Source organism: Pangasianodon hypophthalmus, chromosome 13, assembly GCF_027358585.1.
Source record: "Pangasianodon hypophthalmus isolate fPanHyp1 chromosome 13, fPanHyp1.pri, whole genome shotgun sequence".
Classification (NCBI taxonomy): Eukaryota; Metazoa; Chordata; class Actinopteri; order Siluriformes; family Pangasiidae; genus Pangasianodon; species Pangasianodon hypophthalmus.
Genome location: NC_069722.1, coordinates 12,754,193 through 12,777,720, shown reverse-complemented (window position 1 = coordinate 12,777,720; position 23,528 = coordinate 12,754,193). Strand labels below are relative to the sequence as shown.

Here is a 23,528-nt window from a genome sequence, read left to right as displayed (position 1 = left end):
TTTCAGGAACCTGAAATTAATGAATGAAACTCCTCATTATTTTTGAAATACTGAAGAGAAACAGATTTTAAACAAACACTTAATATTTGCCTAATGGTGGTATTAATTTGCGCATACAATCTCTCTTTCTGAAGTGATAGATTTGCTAAATAACACTGCAGAGACTATACTAATCTATATTAACACTGTCTTGTATTTGCGCTGGAAATACAGGTAGAAAGGCGTCAAATTGCATATTTAAACACAAAATAATTGATGCATTTTGCTTAAGTGAAAGACTCAGTCCTCTGCAGATCCTGTTTATAAATCAGCTTGCTCTTTTTTGTTATAAGGTTTGCACATATTTAACCCAGTATACGGTAAACTAGGACCTGAATAGTGCAAGGCAGTTCTACAGGACTCACCTCACAGCTTGTTGGCCTACTCCAGCTGCATTACACACCAGCAGGAGAATCTTTGCTGTTCCACCTCCATGGTTGAGGAACTCGGAGGAGAGTGCCCCGGATGCAGCCAGTCTCTGAGCCTCGGGCCCAGATGAGGAGTATGGGGAAGAAGGGAGACTGTGGTGGTAGCCTGAAACAGGGAAGAGGAGAAACATTAGATATCATACAGGACATCTCAAGACTGCTTCTGTTAACTGACCCATTTGAGACTTGTCATCTGCTCTCATTAGTCACAGAAAGGGTGAAATCTCTGCTTAATAAGGGGGAGAACTGCTGCCTAGAATAAAGTTTGCTTGGTGGACCCTTAAATTTAGGTAAGCACAGTGATATAACAGCAGATTTATCTAGCAGAAAGAATGTATTTATTATATTATTAAACAGAAAAAAATCCTTTGGAGACCATTTGTCTCATTTTTAACAACCTTGAATTCGACCAACAGATGAGACAGAGGAGACAATAAGAAACACTACCAAAACAAACAACACCAAGACTAATGGTGCACTAAAATGAGAAGAAAGTATTAATCCCAGAATATCACTGAATCATAATATTTCAAGCTCCCTGCATTCTGGTGATTGTTAACAGAAGCAACTACTGATACTTTCCTCCACTAGAACATTTTCTTGCACAACATTTTATAGTTCTTGATGTGAGAGGTCAGAGCAGAATGGCCAGGCTGGTCTGAGCTGACAGGAAGGCTATGGTAACTCAAATAAACACTTTTTTTTTTACAACCATGGTGAGCAGAAAAGCATCTCAGAATGGACGAAATTTTGAACACTGAGGCGACTGGGCTACAACAGCAGAAGACCACATCTACTCCTGTCATCCAAGAACAGGAATCTGAGGCTACAGTGAAACAGGACAGACTATGTTTTTTCAATCTTCATTTGTCCAGGTTCAGTATATAGAAAACAAAATATCTGGAAGTATATGGTGGTATATCTCATACCACCAGACCATATACCACCTTCTCCTGACAGCAAAACGTCCTACTCAGAGGAAAACTCCACTCAAGAGCTCACTGCATGAATAGCAGAGTTGATCACATTCCTCATACAAGCATAACGCCAAGACATCAGGGTCATTCATTTTCTTGGACTGAGGGGAAATAAGTGGCACTCTATATTTATTCACAATCACTATAAACAAGCTACGGTTTGCACTTTCCTCCAGTACATCAAGCACAGCCTTCTGCATCATTAACTTCCAAGTCATTTTGGACCGATTTTATGGAGTGAGAGGTGAAGCATGTTCGTGAAAACACAGAAAGGTCTCCTTGTATACTGCTATAGAGTGATCTGATAGCTTTAAATCAGGTCACGGTGCTGCCAGAACTAGCTTTTGTCCATTTCTGCCTCACAATAGACCTGAAATCAAAATGATTGAGGTTCATTCATCTTTCATTGTATGTGGCCATGTATACACCTAGATACACATATCAATTTTTATTGTCATGTCAGCTATACTCTCATATACTGAGAAATGATATGATGGTTCCTAATGGATGTTCCTGTAGTAACACAATGCAACATTAAAGACAATAAAAGAGCTGTTTAAATGTGACTGCATAAAATGGAAGTACTGCAACAGTGTAAGATGATAACCAGGTGCAAAACTCAGTTCCAGTAAAAAACCAAAAGAGCAGCACAATACAAGGGTCAGTACTGGTAAATATACAGATCACACCAACATGCATCAACAGAAGATAACATTCAACTATTTTGATACTGATGTGTTTGTTTTGGATTTGGAGAAAGCCTTTTATTATGTACCTAAACATTTGCAGGAGTACGGGTTACCTAGGTTGCTATTTTTTTGCAATACAGACTATGTATGAGCACAGAAAGTTGTGTCCACATTTCTGGCATTAACTCAAAACCATTTAAGATGGGTATCAGACACTGTCAAGGGTGTGTCTTGTCTCAGGACGCAGCCAAGGTTGGAGAGATGTCCAATAGAGGTAACAGCTGTTATTTGCAGATGACGTATTTTCTTGGCACAATCCAAACTGGACCTTTGACATGCACTTGAACATTTTACTGCTAACAAAATGTGAAGTGGCTGAAGATGGTTCTCTCCTAGAAGAGCACGGGATGCTCCCTTCAGATGAGGGGAGAGCCCTTGCCCCTGGCACTGAGGTTGAGTGAGGAGGCCTGGTACATAGTCAGTGGTCCATTTCATCCCAAAAGTGTTCAGTGGGTTTGAGGTCAGGGCTCTGTGCTGGCCACTAGAGATTTTCCACTCCAACCTTGACAAACCATGTCTTCATGGACCATGCTTTGTGCACAGGTGCACTTTTATGCTGGAATAGGTTTGGGCCCCTTAGTCCCAGTGAAGGGAAATTCTCAATGCTAAAGCACACAAAGACAATTGTGTCCTTCAAACCTTGAGGCAGCAGTTTGGAGAAGGCCCATATGTGATGGTCAGGTGTCCACATACTGTACATTGGGCCATATAGTGTATTTATTTAGCCTTTTCGCCATAAAAGACAGGAGGTTGCAGGAGGTTTTCTCTGTAACATGACAAGCTGCATTTTTTGTCTTATTAACTTCAACTTCAAATGTTTTCACTGCAATTGAGAGGGCTCTAAACATGACACATTACTTCTTTAAGAGTGAACAAACAGTCCTGTGTGGTAAAAGAGTACAGTCCAGAAGATATTGCTGTGCAATAAGAAACTGAGGGTAATGTGTGTGTGTGTGTGTGTGTGGTTGAAAAAGTTATAGATAGGCTACACACTTTCTTCCAAGCAAATCGTGTTACCTGCATCTAAAACCTCATGATGAATAATATTAATTACCTTACAGCTCTAATGAAAGTACATTGAAGGATCAATGGATCAGCTCAAGGCATATCACCTTCATCATCTCGCCCTTTCTTTCAGTGACTAACACTGAGCGTCAATCCAAATCCCCTCACAGCTGCCTGAGAGCTCCTCTGTGCTGAGTGTCAGCATGAGCCAAAACTGTCAGATCTTTAATTAAACACCTCGCCCCCCTGTTGGGCTATCCTGTGTCTCAGTCCACAAAGAAATGGCCAAAGGACAATCCCAAAACCCAAGCTGGCTTCACACACTGAGCAAAGCAATATTACAGGAACAGCTTTCAGACCACCAGAGTCTTGAAGGTGGAAGAGGCTAAGAATAACAACACTTAGCACACTTAGAATGCTATCCTTCTCTCTCTGACTCTATCTTCCAGCCTCCTTGTATCTGTCTCTTCCTAGTAAACATGTGCCACAGGTTCAGACGTGCATGTAAATACAGTGGAGCCTGCTGTAATTATGGGGGCCTTTCAGCAAGTGTTAAGCCCCTTCGCCATCACCACGTGCATTGTGTTTGTGAGTGTTTGTCTTTCAGTGAAGCGTAGCACTTATGAATAGCACAAACACAGAAGAGAAGGACGTCTGTGTTTGTGTGTATGTCTGCGTCTGTTCAAAACAATTTGTAATTTGTGTGGTGCAGACAGTAGAGAAAAACACAGCTAGGTCGTGGCTTCAGCATGTATGCGTAATGTTTGTGTAAAACAGAAAGAATATGCTGTCACATACACCACACGGACAAGCGATGCATGGGGACGGTCACACGGACAGCGCTGATGGAAATCCACTAATTCCACTAAAATACATACAAAATTGTTTTTCTTGTAACACTTAAAGGCAATGTCCATACAGACACAAGACCTACATAAGCCATTCATGAAATCTTTTTCAGTATTCTAACAGGCATCCGTTATTAATTCTGATGTAAAGGATAGTTCATATGTAGTTCATAGAGCTACATAAAACCTGCCTAAGCCCTTCATGATATAAAATTGATATAAAACTATATAAACATTTATAAATACTTATGTAAATACTTATTGGAATAAGTTGGCACACAGACAGAAATAGTGTATTTAATTTTTATGAAAACTTGTCGTAATGTCATGAATATAGATTTCTGACACATTATCTCCGGCTCTTATCTAAAGTGACTTCTATTTCTGAAATTTTAACAATTTTAATGAAGACTCATGATATTGTGATGACACTGTAATGTGTATTTGGTCATATCATCACCATTGTGTGATTTGGACATATCAGATGCACAACGAGCTACAAAGCCAAGTTCTAACACTTTCTAAGTCAGCCTGGAAAGTGTCATAATAGGAAATACTGTTGTTATATATTTGTCACATACCTTTCAGTTTTAGAAGTTAGCACGTTATGTAGTTGAAGACTTAGAGGTTAAACAGAGGTTTCTAAAATACTAAATGACATGAATGATACTGATGGCTTTTGTTCCACTCCAAAACAGGGAAGGATGTCTGCAGCAACGGCATGCGCAAGACCTACAAGCCATTCATAAGTGCTGAGATCACACTCAGGAGACATTTCTGTCATTGTACTAATGTCGGCCGTGTACCTGTATAACCTTGACAGCCTAGAAAAGCGATAATGCTCATGTAATGCAGTTTTTTTTACACTTTAACTTTGCTATATATAGAATTTCATCAGTGCAGATAAATGTTTACCATTCATAGATAGATGAATATATATATATATTCATCTATCTATGAACAGCTGCTATTCTTCCTGAAAACTGCTTTTGATCTTCAATGTTAGATCGTGTCTCAAACTCAAGGCCCTGCTGCCTCATTTTATATGGCCCAAGTGAATAAGTAGTGGTGCCCGACTAATCAAAATAGTGCTTACAGTTGAATAGACTACCTACAAACTGTAGAAACATCATACACCATCGGAAATGAAGGTATCTTCATTTTGTCTTGTTGAATCTGTACTTTGTATTGTTGCCAGGTGGTACCATCAAGGGTACAGCTTTTGTACCTTTACTATGCATATTTAACTTGGAAATGAGAATATAGTATACCTTAAAAAATAATTTAAGGTGCATAATTGGGCCGCTAATGTACCTTTAAAGCCTTAGTGTAAAAGCTAATTAAAGATACACAAAATTCCCCTTCCCAGGTGAAATATACACACTAACAGTACAAATAATGTACCCTTGATGGTACATCAAAAGGCCATGAAAAAGTACCTTTACTTCTGAGAGTGTATATTCTGCTTTAAGAGTCTAGATTATTTATGTAATCTATGTTCACTGACAGAACAGATCCACTTACAATAATGAACAATAAGTAGATAAGTTTATGGCAAAATGCCATAATATCTGTGGCTTGGGCAGATATTGGGCAGACACTACCTTTGGGTTGAGTAAGAAAAGTAATGTTAGATAATATTTTTGTGGTTACCTGATATTCTAGTGGATCCTCCCCTGATGTAAAGGGGTGGGGCTTGGAAGGCATAAATGATGTCATTTTCTGCGATGCTGGTCAAGTCATCCTCATCAAAAAAAGAGCGCTGGAAACCAGTAGTGTAAATTTCAGTCAAAATCACCTAGAGGAAGAGAAAGAGACAGAGCAGACATATTAGTAGAAGTGCCTTTTACTCTAAAAGACTATAGAACAAAAATTATGGAGTGTGAAATAATTTAACCACTTTTAACTAATGGCCTTAGTAAATATTTTTCACTGCCTGCTAATTCCTACTTATATGAGACTTTATTGGAGCTACTAAATCTAATGCTTATTCATTTGAGCTCTGCAAAAGGCACTATCAATAATGACTAAACTTCAGCCTCCATCTTGTTTCAATGGTTGTATCCAGCTGCTACACCAAGTACTAATGAACTGAAATAAATTAAATGATTTGTCACTTCAATATCGGAGGCAGTGGCACAGTTGGCACACTTGACGAACAATAAACAAAGGAAGACAGCAGAATAGTAAGAGAGAAAGGATGACAGTCAGCGGTGGAGGAAGCTGGAACCCGGTCACGTTGTACATTGTGCAGTACACAATGTATTCTGCATTCTCAACATACCTTCACACACAAGTGCTCACAGTGCATCAACCTGAGAGACAGGGCTTCTGAATTAGTTCCTCTACTTTTTAGAGATTGAGGTATAAACACTCACAGAGGAACAGACCATTTTGGGGACAGAGAGAAACAGGGACTTGTGTTGGATTTTCAGCTTATGGTGCTGTATGCTTAATGATCCCTTGTTTGGTCACATGGCTCATTCTTTGGCCATTGTCACACACTCAAAATAATTGCTTTGGAGTCATACCTTGTGTGTCAACACCACACTGCTGAGGTGTACAGCCCCAGCATCATGGGCAGGGGACAAGCAGTGAAGCTGTCCTGGAACCAGGCTGAGTTGAAAGCCCAAGAGGGTTTAGTAGTCCACTGACATGCAGAATAAAATAGCTTGAAATATGTCTATTTGTCAAACTATGATGTAAGTATATGCATTGTTTGCAACTCATCAAATAAATGGATATTTCTCCTGTTTTGTAAAATGGTTTGGTCTGCCACATTTTTGCCACACATACTGAAACTTTCATGGCTAATTACAAACATTTTGTCATATGTAGAGGGTCACTGGCTGTTAGTTACTTTAGCCAGCTTTAAAAGAAAAGGAGAAAGAAAAAGGGTATAAGACTGGTTAACACAAGGGATTGTATGACAAAGTTCTTAAAGGAATATTGAATATGGCATTAGAATGAGGTTGTTTACGAGTGAGTTTCCTTGGGGGCACTTGGGGGTTTGTCCCTGGCCCAGGCAATAAGCTTGGTGGGCCTGGACGTGTACACATAAAGCCTGATTTATCTAGAACTACAGCCTTTTCTTCTTAATGTAGAGCAAAGCACTGGATGTTCTGTGGAGTAATACCACTTTTTTAAACATTGAACTCAATCTAACCCATATAAAGCCAATGAAAGTAAAGGAGAATAATACATGTGCGTGTGTGTGTGTGAGTGTGGGTGTGCATGCATGTGTGTGCATGTGTGCGTGTGCATGCTCACTTGGTCCGGGGAAATCTTGCCCTCATCTGCCACCATTCTGCGCAGGCAAGCCAGAGAGCCGAATAAAGGCACAGCCAGTCCCACTCTTAAGTACCTCTGCCCTTTAGTGCTGAACACCAGAGTCACACACAGTGGCCTAAATCACACACGCACACACACGTGCCCACAGAAACACACACAGAGTCAACGTAATATAACGATATAATAATCATAAAAGGTCACGTCAATTGAATAAATCAATACATTTAGCATTAACTATACATAAATTGTATTACGTTTTATTTGTAATAAAAATAATGGAAACTTTATTCCCATGCATTTCGACTTGGCCTTCATCCTTTGACCTTTTGAGTCTGACAACAGATTGACTTTAGCCAAGACTACACCCATGAACCATTTATATTTGAAAGAGAGCTCTCTAGACTAGGAATAATCTGGGTATATGCAAATGTGTGATAAAAACTCAAATCCTGCTTGACTGCCCTCATTTTTAGTGAATAGGAGCCTTAAATGCAACTCCTGTGTATCACATTTTACAAACAGGTCATCAAATATATACAGTACCATCACTATATGGAAGACTTATTTTACTGATGTTGCAGAAAATATTGAGTACTATTGCCAAACCAGTTCACCAGCTCTAATATGTGAAGATATTTAACAGCCCTGAGCTGCTGAAATCTTTAATAACATCTTCCCCAACTGGAAAGTTGACCAAATTGATCAATTAACGTTTGAGATTTTCTAATTGCCTTACTGATGTTATTTTACAACTTGCCTACAATCTTGCATTCGTAGCGCTAATTCAGAAACTGTTTCCATCTTCCACCAATTACCAGCTGACAAAGATGGCCTACCAGTTTCACTAGCTCAACCTGTGTTTTGGCTACTGGTAGCTTGCCAGAACAAGCTAGATTTTTCAACAGGTCATTCAAATCTGGTTTGGACAAATGGATGAATCTGCAACTAAAATAAAACTCAAATATTTTCTAGTTAATGTTCACAGATCACTCTTCATTGACATTCTACACATGCCACACCTATGGGAGCATCCACTCTGTGGATGAGCTGACAGACATCAAAGCTCCATGTTCTTTTGGAAATAAATGATAATAATTCCTCAAAGAGAACCTGATCAACAAATTTCAACAAAAACAAGCAAATGGAAAAAATATTTAACATGTGTGACCTCTACAGAACTATTGCTGTTGTCCCAGGTGACTTTGAGTATTGTTGGGTGTATCAGTATACACTTGGTTCGAGGGGTCACAGTTGAGAGGTCACACAGCAGGGGCAATATGTGTGTTGTGTCAGTGTGGAGCTATGTGTTGTGTCAGTGAGGAGTGAGGATTTGTGGGTCAGCAGCTTTAAAGGGGGACAGCATGGGGAAAGTGATAGGGTTCAAGAGGGTCATTGCAGTGAAATGTGCAGCTCAGCACACAGCCGAGGACAACAAAGAGAAGAAAACCAGATGAAAGAGTTTTGGGAGGTGGAAGCCAAAGTGATACAGTTAAAACTGATCTTGCTCACATTTTAAGGAGGCTTCTCCTTTAGTACTGAATGTTAAAATATGTTAATAGTGTGACTTTTGTTTGGTTCTAAATAGATTATAAACTTATAGATTCCTGTTATTTTCTATAATGGCTATTTAAAATCTGCATGTGCACCAGTGACTGAACTGAGTGACTGAGTTCTTGTTAAACAATTCATGACTAAAACACTTGCTCTAAAGACCTGTGCACTTTTGTTTGAACTCTACACAGTGTATGAAACCCAGTGTGTGAATAATTCCATTATCTAGTGAAAGTAAAACAAAAAACTTTTTGTTTGTCCAGAAACCTAATTGTCTAGGCCAAAAAAGGTAACATATTGTAATAAATTATGGAGAGATAGTTAGCTAATTAAGTGCAATAATACTGATGCAAACACATAGTGGAGGACTTGGCTAGTATAGTCTATGGATGACTTGACTAGGATAGTCATCATCCTTTTCCAGCAAAGTATTTCTGGTAGCACATTGTGTTTGTGTCTTGACAAAAAAAATCAGCAAATTTGGCTATGACGTGGTGTTTTCACTTCAAATAATACATAACATCTTTGAGTACATATTTGAGTCTGAGAAGCATCTATATTTTTTGTTGATGTGTTTAATGCATGGTGACTGCATATTGTGCTAGCAGAAGAGTTATATGACGGATTTTGTGTTTCCATATTGCTGTGTGTTCCTGATTACGAAATGTCTGTATGTCATCTGTGTGTGCCAATTAATACGACTAGTAATAGTCGATGTGTGCAGTGCAGCAGGCGGGAGGAATTCAGAAGAAGTAGCGTGCTCTTTATTTACAGGATTGAGGTGCATCACATCAACATGAAGCTCATTTTGTTTACATATACGTAGCCAGTAAAAACTTGTTTTGTGAAAGTCAATAGCGAGCACATTTTAATCTTTCTCTAGTTGCTGAAAGGAACGAATGAAAAGGAAAAAATGCTGGTGACTGTAGGCTTGTGCAATATTTACCGTTAAAAAATCGCAGTTAACAATGTAACAGTTTGGAACTGATTTCCACTATTTCAGGTTTAAAGAGAGTACAGGAGGGCGTAATAACATTGCCAGCTGTGCAGTCGGGAACTGCTGGCCGGCAGTGGCAATCGTGAAAACTCCACAGTGATTCTGCAGTAACATGGAGTAAACAGTAAAAAACAACAATTTTTGGATATACTCCTTTTGCAAATCAGTTGTTTACTGTCCACATAGCTGACATTTTACTGTTGATCTGCTGCGCAAAGTGTTTGAATGTGTCTGAGAACTGACCGGTACTGGAGAACACAAAAGAAAAACAGCATCTTCATTTGTAATTATCATTACCATTAACATAAAGTGTTTGATTTGACACTTTGTTGCAGGCCTATTTAATTTTTTTTTTAAATCAAAATTTTCAGTCCTTTTTCTCTTTCAGACCAAAAACCGTGCTGCTTCTGACCATTTTCTTATGCTGATAGATTTTATTTCATATTAACAAACTCAAAACATTCTCCGTTTACCATGATGGCTCATCTACCGTTATTTTTGCGGAGAAATATGCTCTTTTGGCGTATTTTTAAGTTACATACTCAAAATCCATGATAAAGTAATATAATATAATATAATATATAATATAATATATAATATAATTTTAGTAAATGTCTCTGGACACCGTGGCAGTGTAAAATAGTGTATGGATGATTAAATCATTATATTGCACAAGCCTGGGTGACTGTTAGTCTACTGAGCCTACTTCTTCAACTGGCAACTATGAAAAAAAACCCCACTAATGGCTCAGACACGTAATTTTCTTGTTCTCTGTGCCTGGACTACTGATTTATCCACTCCTGAAGTTCAGGGTTCATTTCGATGTGATAGTAATAAATTCATTTAAATTAATATTTTAATATAAATATCTTTGCTATGTTAAAATATTTGGCTTATAATATAAAAGAAAAACATCATAAAAGCACGGTTTCTTTAAGAACTTGATTCTTTAAGAGCATGGCTCTGTATGCAGGCGAAGAAAAAAACAATTCTCCGTGTTCAGAGAAAGGCAGTGTACAGCATATCATATCCTACTTCCCTACTATTTATGGGCTGTGTTTCTTTTTTCCATAAGAACACATCTATGAAATGAAATGGTAAGACAATCCAAGCCTGTAAATGAAAACCTTCAGACATGCAATTAACCTGACAAAAGCCTATTACACACAAACAGGCTAATCTGTTTATGGACACCCACCAAGCCTGTGTCACAATAAACAGAGAAGGCTGCCGTTTAATCGATTGGATGTGGGAAGTGTTCCTAATGTTCTCTCTGGCTGTGGGAAATGTTCCTAAATCTGGGTAATGACTCACTTTTGTGGCATTCCACTGAGAGAAACTCAGCTCCATTCACTGAACCGAAACTTCAACTGGCAGATCAGGCCTGACCATTGTAGAAATTTTTATACATTTCCCTGTATCAGGTTCTCTCGTGGCAAATCAGTTCAGGTATGAGGACTGAACCATTTCTACATACATCTGTGCTTGATTTTGGAGTGCAGCGCAACTTAAATGAAATGAAAATGGAGATAGGCTTTTGTGGGTCACTGAAGTTTCACCACTATAATATATGTGAGAACACATGAAGTTGATGAGTCCATACAGTTCTTATAAATCTATACCATAGAACAGATGCAACTTCTGCTGAGGATGCTGGCGACATGTGCACACTGCTTTTTCATCTGCCTGATTTTGTCCTCCGCACTCTTAGAAAGTGTAGTTTGTAATAAATTGTGTCTCTTATGATGAAATGCTCATGGCTTAAAACGAACCTGTGAATCTAAATGTTTCCGTTACAAATGATAATTATTGTATGCTTACATATTGTGACTTATTTCTAGAAAACATGCTTTACACCGGTTGTAGCTGTCATTATGTCAGTCTGCAGGATCACACTCTTTGGTTTACTTTCTTTTTCCTTCTAGTAGGTTCTTAGTACGGCTAGCCGATATGATAATATATCGATATACTGATATCATGATAAATTATGCCACAACACACTTTTTTGAGATATTGTGGATATCTTTTTAAATTAATTATTTTAAAACTTTTTGTGATTTTTGAAATAATTGCAAACTGACTGGAAACAGCTTAAAATTTTGTACTTGTTTAAAACTATTTTTTTTTTTAACAGATATTAATTTTTTTCTCCTTTCAGTGTCAATTTTTATTTTTTTTTATAAATAATGTTATTTTTTGAAAACAATAACGTTTGTAGACATTAACTGACGTATTCAAGAAGTTTTTTAAGGCAGCACTACTGTTTGCTGGCAATTTGTTAGCAACTCTATATTTTGTGGTACATATAGTGCATCATAGAATCATGATATGATTTTTTTTGTCATATCACCCACCCCTAGCTCCCACTGAAGAGATGATGTAAACCATATCAACTAAATAAAGCGTGTCTTTTCCGTGAGATGAGAAAAAAGGCACAATTCGGCCTGGTTATTAATTGATCATGCAATTGACCATTGATGGTTCTTTTTTTTTATCATTCTTGTCCCCAGCACTTTTCAGAACAAGTTATGCTCATGTACCAGAGAAAGAATAGTCCAAGGAATCAAGGCTATAGCTTCTGTACCACAATGCATCCTTCATTTCCTGAATTCAATTCATTTATTTTTTGCATCTACATTTTAAGCAGGGTGCTGTACTTAACTTTGATCCTTTCACATTTTAAGACTGAAAGACCTTCTGCTGATAAGCCACATAGAGCCAAGAGTACACCCATGAAGCATATCTACTTAAGAAAGATCTGCCTACTGAACTGCTTCAGTAGACTAGGAGTAAATAGTGAAGTGTTGAGGATAATCTGGGTTTATATGTGTGTGATAAAAGCTGCATCCTGCTTGGCTGCCCTCATTTAAGGTGGGTGAAAAAAAAAAGCCTTAAATGCAGCTTACTTCTGAGTATCAAATACATCTCAGGCAATAGTTTCGTTAACGCAGTGCACCCTTCATTTGCTAAATTCAATTAAGAGACACGTTTGAAAAGACTCAGCTGGAAAGAAAGTAAATTGGATGCAGAGGATATGAAGTCTGAGGAAAAGCCCTTATTAACCTTCTGTGTGTGTGTTTGTGTGTGTGTGTGAGACAGAGAGAGAGAGAGAGAGAGAGAGAGAGGTGCAGTGCCAAGCACACCCTAGCACCATAAAAGGAGGGGTGTGAGTGTGGGACAGAGAGGCTGCCCACCTCTGACAACACTAAGGCAGCTTACCACTAAATCAGCCTCTCTAATTACCAGACTCACCTCCCTGCTGGAGCAGTCTGTGTCATTCACACTGTCTTGGCATGGTATCAAAAAAAAGTGAGAGAAAACAGCCCTGACATATCAGCTCACTGTTTCTTAGCATAAATAAAATCTTGAGCAAACACTGTACAGAAGGGATATCTCATAAACTGTCACATGCTATCCTTATTGTTATGGCTTATCATAAGTGTAACTGAATAGCCATTGTGTAGTCATGTGACCTTTAGCTCGGCTATAACAGTTTAAATACACACTACAATATATATATATATATATATATATATATATATATATATATATATATATATATATATGAGTGTATGTGTATATGAGTGTCCACATATCTACTTGTGCAATATATGTAAATTAGTGTATGACAGCATGTGGGAAGTTCTGTGAGCAATTGCATGCCCATGTGAGTGTTTACACACGTGAATAGACTACTCCTCTAAAATGTCAGGATTTCCCCTGCAGGCCCAAGCGCAGTGCTCACAGGGTGCGGCGTGCCTCATGGTTCCAGTCTGAATACGCTATTGTTTCTGATATTAGGAGGAGCCCTTTCAGTCAATTGTCTCTGAATGTAACCAGACAACTCGGCCCTGTTCTTCTGTGTGCTTAGCCTCCAGGAGTGCTACCATAAATAGATATTTCTTCTGTTCCTACATACTGCATAACAGGTGAGGATTCCAGAAAACCCTGTTTGGTTATACTATAACAGGAGTCATCAATTCCAAGTTCAGTCCAGTTTGAAGATTTCTCTGCATAAAGACACCATAATTACTAGGAGTGTAATGGTACACCAAATTCAAATTCGATTAGATACGTTAAGGTGGTGTCTCAATACATTTTTGATACAGCAAAAAAGCCTGAATTCGTATCTTGGGCTTCCACTCCAAGACTCTTTGCTGAAACAAAAGCTGTGCATTGGAATGCAGCAAAATTAAACATGGCTAATTAAACATTAGCTTTCTGACTAAGCATTTACTGGTGTGACTCTCAAAGGGGGGTGTGTCTGAAGCATGGGCGATTTCTAATTTTACTGTTAGCTAGTCGTCACACAGCTCTCTGTAGCCCTAGATGCGTTTTTGAATCCTGCACATCTAGGATCAGCGAGAAAAGGCTGCCTGAAGGCAGTAGACAGAGTTTGCTGTGTGCATTCGTGCATGTGTGTGTGTCATGATTTCGTCTAGTTTTGCAGAATTAGTGCCCGTTTATTGTATGTATATTTGACTGATTCAGCACAGTTATGTTTCTTTCCTTGCAGTCAGTCTTACAGAGAAGCCGAAGTGCTCCAACACACCAGACCTTACAATTTTGGGGTGTTTTTTTCCACAGCTAGTATGCTAGCATATTGGCTTGTGAAACAAACAGCGTGTTTAGGAGAAGCGTGTTTTATTATACACCCCTATAAGCGGTATTTTATGACAAATAGCCTACATTATTATGCAGTCGGTTAAATGAATTGTTCGACACGCAGATGTATCGAATCAAGAGCCTTGTGTCAAAAGATATGATGTAATACGCCATATTGTTATGCCCATAATAAAGTTAATTACCACGCTTAGAGTAGGGAATCTCCAAACTGTACTGGATGCCAGCTCTCCAGTACTGAACCCAATGACCCCTGCTCTATAACAGGTCAAAAATACTAAGACATCAAAAGATTATCACCAAAAGAGGTCAGCTGTTATGACTGAATATAAGCACATGGAGTTGAGATATACTCACCTGGTCTGACGCAAAGGGATGGGAAGAGAGATGCAAAGGAAGGGATCAAAGGTGTGACTCTGCTTAAGGCAATGAGGACATGTCAGAGATGACCTAGGAAAAAAAAAACCAAAATAAATGTATATAAAAATTAGGATATTAGAATAGAATTTTTTTACTTCCTAAATGAAACCCTTTCTGAAAGAGAAATCCTCTATTGTAGGGTTCTACAAAGAACCTCTAATGAACTTGTTAATGTGGAATGTTTTTTTTATAGAGTGCACTAATATACCAGGAAGTAACACAACAAGCTGCTTTTTTGTATTATTAACTTCAAGAGAGAGAAAAAAGGGAGAGGGTGGTGAAGGAACAACTGTTTATAGCTCCAAAAACATAAGTGTTTCACGGACAAATTATTCGTTAGTAAACAAAAATGTATAATCGTTGGGAAACTGCTGCAGTGTAAACATCATGGCACATGCTGGTATAGGAAAATAATCAACTTCAGGGAGAAATCTTCCGCTCCATCACCTCATCGTTGATTATTTTCTATAACAGCGCACCCTGTCGTCTTTTATTACTTACATAGTAACATACCAGTATAGGTGTGTTAAAGGGAGTAAGATCAGTTGTAAAGGAAGTGATGTCAGACAAAGGAGTGTAAAAAACACTATTGAGAAAAGATGATTTTTTTTGCCAGACATGATGGAACGGATACAAATGTTTTCAGTTTATTGCATCATTCATTCTACTGCCTTTTTAAAAGCTCTGTAGCTTACACCTAATTCAATCATCTGCTTTGCTTTAAAAATAATGCAATGTTTCTCCCTAACTAACAATGTGATGATCCAATTAATCCGATCCAGACATGATACAATATCAATCTACTAATTATTCAATAATAACTGAAGACAAAACCTCAGCTAAAAAGACAAATGAGAACAATAACAGCATCAATATTCAACACCTGGCATTGAGGGAGGGAAAGAGAGAGAGAGAGAGAGAGAGAGAGAGAGAGAGAGAGAGAGAGAAGGGTTTAAGAAAGGTCTATTCAGCTCCAGCCAGCTGCCTGCTCCCTCCTTCAATACCAGAGCTGCAGCTCACCCACTGAGTCTCTGTTCCTGAAAAGACACCAATCAGCTGTAGCTGCTCCCTGCATACAAACAACTCACTCCAGCTGCACAGATGAGCTGCCGAGTGCTCTACTTAGAGCTGCCTGTATGACAAGGCATGTAAAGTCAAAAGTATTTAACTACAAGGCAAAAGTATTTAACTACATATAACATCACACCATTCTTCAAACACACTGTTATCAATATCAATAAGCAAGCCAATCAAGGCTGAGAGATAGAACAAAAATATCATTATATCACGATACTTGAAGAACTTTCGATGATACATATCACAATTTTTTTTTCTCTTTCGGCTGCTCCTGTTCGGGGTCGGCACAGCAGATCACCCGTCCGCATATTTCTGATTCTGGCACAAGTTTTACGCTGGATGCCCTTCCTGACGCAACCCGCTCCATTTTCCAGGCTTGAGATCAGCACTGAAAAAAGTAAATGGATTGTCCATGAGGCTAAAACAATATGCCTGAAATAACTAAAAAAAAATTTAAAAAAATCTTAACAGTCAGGTCTAAAATATGCTATTTTCACAGCTAGAAAATCTGATCTAACATATTTCCCCCTCTGCAAAAACACTGTCTTCTCTTCATGCAGGATTAAATCTATGCAGGTGGGGAAAGTTTCAGTCAGGATGTATTTTCACTTTAAACCCATTCATTTAACTGAATTGTGTAGTATCTCCACCAGTCATCACCAGAGTCTGACAGGTGATGGTCAAAGCCTAGACATGTGACATGTGACATGTGACAGTGATTATATGAGTTACTATATCCTTCCTGGCAGCTCAAACCAATCTGGCCATTTCCCCCTGACCTCACTTATCAACAAGGCGTTTCCACCCACAGAACTGTCGCTCACTCAATGGTTTTTTTGTTTTTTGCGCCATTCTGTGTAAACTCTAGAGACTGCTGTGTGTGAATATGCTAGGAGATCAGCAGTTTCTGAAATACTCAAACCAGCCCATCTGGCACCAACAATCATGTCACGGTTAAAGTCACAGAGATCACATTTTTTTCATCATTCTGATGTTTGATGTGAACATTAACTCAAGCTCTTGACCTGTATCTGCATGATTTTATGCACTGTGCTGCTGCCACATGATTGGCTGATTGGATGGAGAGTGTATATATTTATTATCAGTTAAATGTTTAACAGATAATGGTTCACACTTATAGTATAAGATACTTTAAAGTACCAGTTTTGTAGATGTACGCTAAACTTACACGTACATGTTTTCCTAAATGGCACTGAGTTGTGTGTTCAACACACCAAGTATTGAATGTATGCACAAGAATGTCCCTGTGAAAACCCCACTGCGGACGCAGGAACGAGTTTTACAGAAATATGATACTGCTCTGTTTCATGGTTCAATCATGAAAAAGGATCTTCAGTAGGAAAACAAGTTTCCTCTATCTTGCTAAAGAAGGGTAACAATGTTCACTGAACTAGTTTTTCTGCATTATCTAAAACAATTCTATGTTTTGGAAGAACATTTGGTGGATGTCTGTACTGGGTGTGTAGTCCTGCTTGGACCAGGCCACACCTTATGCCATAGATCTCTTCCCAAGTCCTGTTTAAATGAACTGGAGTGTGTACTAAAGTCATCATGATGTCATGATCTGAGACTGTGGATGTAATGATGCAGAACTGGTTTAGATGACAGAAGACTGAAGATGTGCTTTGACATTGTTTCGAGTCTCTACACGTCATCGTTCTGGTATTTGCTACCTTTAAAGTGGGACTCTTTCAGGAAGGAAAAGACAAATGAAAGAATGAGCACAAATCCCTAATAGCTTGAAAATAAAACCCACATACTGCAGACCTTTCCTGCTTCACCCTGGCCAATCCTGCTGATGATCCTTCTGACCTGTGTCTTGTATGTATTATATTGCTATTCAAAAAATTCTGATCACCCCGTATTAACATTTTTGGTTAAATTACAAGAAAAGGGTTAAAGTTAAATACTCTAGAATGAGAAAATCCAAGTAAGAAATATTATATTATTTTATTGGGTGAAAAAAAAATCAAGACATAGCTGGAAGGCCAGTCTGGATCACTGTAATTGTAGCACCCAATAGGTGGTTTTTGACAGGTGATACTAACACTGTCTAATATCAACTATAAGATAAAATGCAAGAATGGTGCCAGTGAGTGGCGACGTATTACATATTGCTCCTTACACAATTTTTTTATTGTTGTTTCACTGGTTTTATGTCTTACATTCAGTCAGCTTCCTGTCTCAACAAATCTATTCTTACAGTAACTAATAGTCCTACAGTAACTGGATACCAAACAAGTGCACTTGCCTTTAATAAAGCACTCGTCTAGAGGTATTTGATGAAACACTTGTGCTTGGTTTTCACTTCTTTCCTTATTTAATTGCCAATAGTGGTTAAACTGTAATAAAATGTAAAATTTCATATGGGTGTCTTGTAATTTCCTGGTTTTTATGTTGCCCTGTTTCAGAGAGTTTTGGTGTTTTCTTCAGTAGTGGCTCGTCCATAAAAGAGCAAACATGGGACAGAGCCAAAACAAATGTTTAAAAAGTGCACATTCACAACTCCATACATTTTAAATAATAATTACCTCTTTAGAGTGGCCAATGATCTAAAAATAAAGTTGCTATCTGACAGATATAAGCTGATATTCCACTGATCCTGCGCATCTAAAAAGGTCAGTGCCCCAATTAGGTTAATTATTATTGCACCTAGTGGTGAACAATGGGGACCATAACAAGCATTAATAGGGCCCCACTGGGGTAGTCATTCTGCCCCACACTTGCTCTATGAACATTTTCAGTTTAGGAGGGACAGTGGACAGGACAGTTAATGACAGGGTTGCCAGGGTTACACATACTGTTTTACGCCAAACTGAGATACTGAGACCACAGCCACCAAGTTCTTGTTTTATAGCAAATAATCTGAATTAAATCTAATAAACTTCCACAGACTAAAGTGCAGACAGATTGTCTATCATGTACAGCATCATTTCTATTGTAAGATATATTGCAAAGATCGGGAGAGGGAAAGGGGGATTAATTCGTGGATAATACTAATTAATCAGAAATGTGTGCTTGTGGTTTTCCACACAAAGGTTTAGAAAAAGAAGCCTCCTCTTTCCAGGTCCTAATTTTTTTGTGTGGTTTGAGAGATGTAGTTGGGCTGGAAATTTTGCTGAAACCTGGCAACCCTGGTTGCTCTTCTGTGTACGGCTTGCATACTGTGACAGTTGTGGCAGGAAAATAACCTGCTGTATAGAACGAATGTATGTCTATAATGTTCAGAACGAGTTGCTGGATGACTATATCTTGGACTCTCAACTGCCTATTATAGGGTTGCCAAAAATAAAAAATCACTAGATAATAGCCTTTAGCATAAGTCAACTGTGAAAGCCTCTTGACTTAATTTTGTTTGGGGCTTTGCTGTCATTAATGTCGTCCTACCCCGCCAAAATCTATAGTCACAAGTGACTGCTGGTTTCTTTCTTTTTTTTTTAGCTTGCTAGTGGGTGTGATTGTGTATTTGGCTGTGATGTCTGTGCTCTCACCCCTTCTTTAAATTTGGACCATGGTTATTGGAAAACGTTTATTAAAAAGACTTTTATGTTCAGCTGCATCTGGCTCCCACGTCTCCCACAACGTATCAGATTGCTCTTTATTTTCTTCTCTTTCTCAAATGTCTTCCTTAGAATCTTAAATAGGATATAAACAATAGTAGGCATTAACAACTGCACAAGTCGGAAACAGTAGTGAGGGAAATCCCAAGGAAGAGAAATTCACATTGGTGAAATAACAATGGTTAATGTGTTACGAGATGAAAACTTTGCTTCCTTTATCCTGGTTAAGTGCTCAGAAAAACTCTTTCAGGTGCACTGGGAATAGATTAATGGACATAAGCACTGTTTTTAACATGTCCACCTAGCAGGTTTGGTCACACTGGCAGTGATGTAACTCAGTGACTTGGCAGTGCAAGTGCAAGATGGCAGATACAGAGAACAACACAGATAATGACAGCTGATATAATCATACGTGTTACGTATCATTTCAGATTCATAATAGTGGGTGTTATGTAATATCATTTGAACTATAACATAATCAAGAGTATTATTTATGACTAGGGTTAGGGTTATGGAAACCAGAGCATGTACACTTTCCAAAATTAAGATTCTGGCAGATAGTAATGCACTCGAAGTCTGTAAATAAAACTCCATGTTTTAAAGTCACTGTAATGATTTTCAACAATTTTACAGAATTTTGCACGTATGCACACTAGGTGTAGGGTTACGGTTATGAAATACAGAGCACATACAGCTGATAACTTAAAATACTGGAATAAGGCCATACACAGAGGTAAATTCTTGGCATGCTAAATTATATGTATACTTTTTTGCTTTGTTTTCTATGTATTGAAGCTATGGGTCTATGGGTAGGCTTACAGGAAGCAGAGCATGCACAGCTAAAGGTTAACGTTAATGTTAATGTAAATGTTAAAAGTTTGCAGGCCAAATTCTTTGTGCTATGACAGCTTTTTTTTTTTTAAACAAATTTTAACATTTTCTTTTTAATTTTGCATGCATTAAACCTTTATGTATGGGTTCCAGTCAACATTACGGAAACCAGAGCAGATGACTGGCAGATGATGACATACATTTTTCAGACTAAATTCTTTTTTGTGTAGATGGTGTTTATGATTTTTAACATTTATTTTTTACATTTTGTAAGTATTAATGAGCACATGACCACAGAAATTAGTGTACTAGCTAGTAGCTGAATATCCTAGCTGGCTAAAATTGTGAATATTTACTATAGGGGATAAAGTACTTGGGCCTTTCCAGATCAAGGAAGATTTCTAAGGATAAAGCCCATACAAATCCCCAAATAAATGGAAGTTGTGGCCCGTTTGTGTGAATTGGAGCTTGTGTGTGTGTGTGTGTGTGTGTGTGTGTGTGTGTGTGTGTGTGTGTGTGCGCGTGTGTGACATAATCTCAGCCTTGCAGCAGTCTGGCTTGGACACGCTCAGGTGGTGTGCTGACGTAGGAAAGTTAGTGAGTGTTTCAGGATGGCTAGACGTCACAGTCTAAAAACTAAGCCACTTATTTTCCACTTTCAAGCAGATGGATGAGAGTAAAAACATAAATGATGTCTGGAGAGATATTTATGGGAAGTTGTCTTTAACAGCTGAATATGAGTCAATAATTGGTTACACAATGTATCACAATAGTTTATTGCTACTAAAATATAAGCATAAAGCTTATTTCGCAACCACGAGCTGAAGCTGTTTCCAAAGTTCCAAAGTTCCAAAGCAATGAAAAAACAGCTTCCTAGGTTAAATCATAAATTTCATAGCATCTGAGTTGGCAATTGAGTTGGCACAGACCCCCAAAATAGGCATTTGCAATCCTGCGAAAACTTCAATATGCAAGTCATACAGTCTGTAACCCATCAGAAGGTTAAACTGATGACAAAACTTCTTCAAAACTATAAAATCAGACTTTCCAGTAACAGTGCTGTGGAGGAATGGACCACAGTGACGATACTTGGGCACCTTGCCCAGATAATTCGATGAGTGCCAAAGTTTATTTTCTTGCATTAAAAAATAACATTTTATTTTTTAATATATACACTCACTTTCCATTTTATTAGGAACACCTATACATCTGCACATTCATGCAATTATCCAATCAGCCAACCATGTGGCAGCAGCTCAGTGCATAAAATCATGCAGATACAGGTCAAGAGCTCCAGGAAATGTTCTCATGAAACATTAAAATAGGGAAAAAATGTGATCTCTGTGACTTTAACCATGGCATGGTTGTTGGTAACAGATCTGAGTATTTTAGAAACTGCTGATCTCCTGGGATTATAGACTACAGTAAGTCAAATAATCACTCTTTACAACTGTGCTGAGCAGAAAAGCATCACACAATGCACAACAGGTTGAATTCTGAGGCAGATAAGTTACATCAGCACATGAAGAGCACATCAGCTGAAGACTGAATGAAGACCAGGTGATATTTTTCCAATCTTCAACTGTCCAGTCTCGGTGAACGTGTGCCCAGAATTCCTCAGTTCTTCTTCAGCTGTGCAATTTAATGATTTGTCTTCTGTTAATGATTTGTGAACATTTGAGAGCCGACTCACATATCTACAGCTACATATATATAACACCATAATATCCTTTCGTCGTTAATCACACAGTGCAACTGTGACCAAATTGCATTAAGTGAATCTTATCGACATCTGATTTGTTTGCGTAACAATGTAGAGCCAGTTGTAGCGAGAATGTCTGACGTGTGTTCGACTCTCTTGAGGCAGCATTAGGGTTATTGGTAATACTTACACAATATCCATCCTACTCAAAATATCTATAAAAAATTATAAAAAAATAAAAAACAGTGTATGCCCTTCTTACTTTTAAATTCCAGATCTGTGAGAAACACTGGCCTGCATCTGTGAGGTGGCTCCTCTCAGATCGAAATGTGCAGAAGTCAGAAGACAACTCCACAGAAACAGACGCTGATGGGTATTGATCACAAGAGTGCTCCAGGAAAAAAAACTCCTCTTACATGTCTCATTAAACTCAAATTATTTCATTAAACTCTAAATCATTAAATCACCCACTTAGTCACTGATAATATCTGTCATGCTGCGATGTGTCTCAGTCAGTGTGTGTTTCTCTCTTTCTCTACTATTCACTCACATTAGCCCACAGTGAAGCAGGTTCAGTCCCAGCAGGAGCTTGCTGTTTTGGCATTATCAAGCATTGCCAGATTATTAAGGAAAGGAAAAACAAAAACACCTTTTCAAAAGACAGTGTATATTCACTCTAATTTAAATAACTGAGGTCCACGAGTTACACACCTTTTCTTAGAGCTCTCGGACATTACATATCACCACTACTACGTTTACCATTACTGTAAAAGAGCTAGCACTGATCTAGTCATAAAGATTTGGTAGCATGTGGTTAAGTGATGTGTTCCAAACCCGAAAAATATAGTTCTGTGAGATCAGAGCCCCACTCAAAGCCAGCTAATGCCAGCACGCTAGCTAAAACATGAGGCCTTGTTTAAGGGAACAGGCTTCTGTCTATCACGATCCATCAGTGTGCTGATCTGAGTTCATGAGCTGTCTCTAGGGCTTTGTGTATATTTGAGGCAGATTATTGTGAACTGTCTTTCTCAAACACAGTTGAAGATAATTGCAACAGACACTATGCATATACTATGTGGATGACTAACACTTTAATTTGTGTGCAAACAGGTAAATGCTGCTTAAATTCGAAATCCCTATCATTATAATGAGGTAAAACATTACCACTGTATCACAAATCCCAAACTCAGAGCTCAAATAAAAAAAAGAAAAAGCTGATATCAAGCCATAAAAATCCTGGCCACGGGGCATTTATTTTCCCTGAAGGTTGAAAACATCATTGATTCTTGTGTGTGTGAGTTTAAGGCTGAACTACACTGTGTGGGAGGGTATATGACGAGTACCTCCTGGATGTTCTTGCCTTAAAGCGAGAGTGGAGCATGCTGTTGGAATGCGGGGTTAACATACTG

General features: G+C 38.3%; 1 protein-coding gene across 1 annotated transcript in view; it reads right to left on the bottom strand.

The window, feature by feature from the left end:
* usp43b (ubiquitin specific peptidase 43b) overlaps positions 1 to 23,528 on the bottom strand; it is an 85,058-nt gene that overhangs the window by 24,737 nt on the left and 36,793 nt on the right. The window contains exons 4-7 of the mRNA XM_026916965.3: positions 14,866 to 14,958; positions 7,317 to 7,452; positions 5,700 to 5,844; positions 405 to 573 (exon numbers count right to left, since the gene is read on the bottom strand). Coding sequence (XP_026772766.3) covers positions 405 to 573; positions 5,700 to 5,844; positions 7,317 to 7,452; positions 14,866 to 14,958 — 543 coding nt within the window. The remainder of the gene's footprint in view (positions 1 to 404; positions 574 to 5,699; positions 5,845 to 7,316; positions 7,453 to 14,865; positions 14,959 to 23,528) is intronic.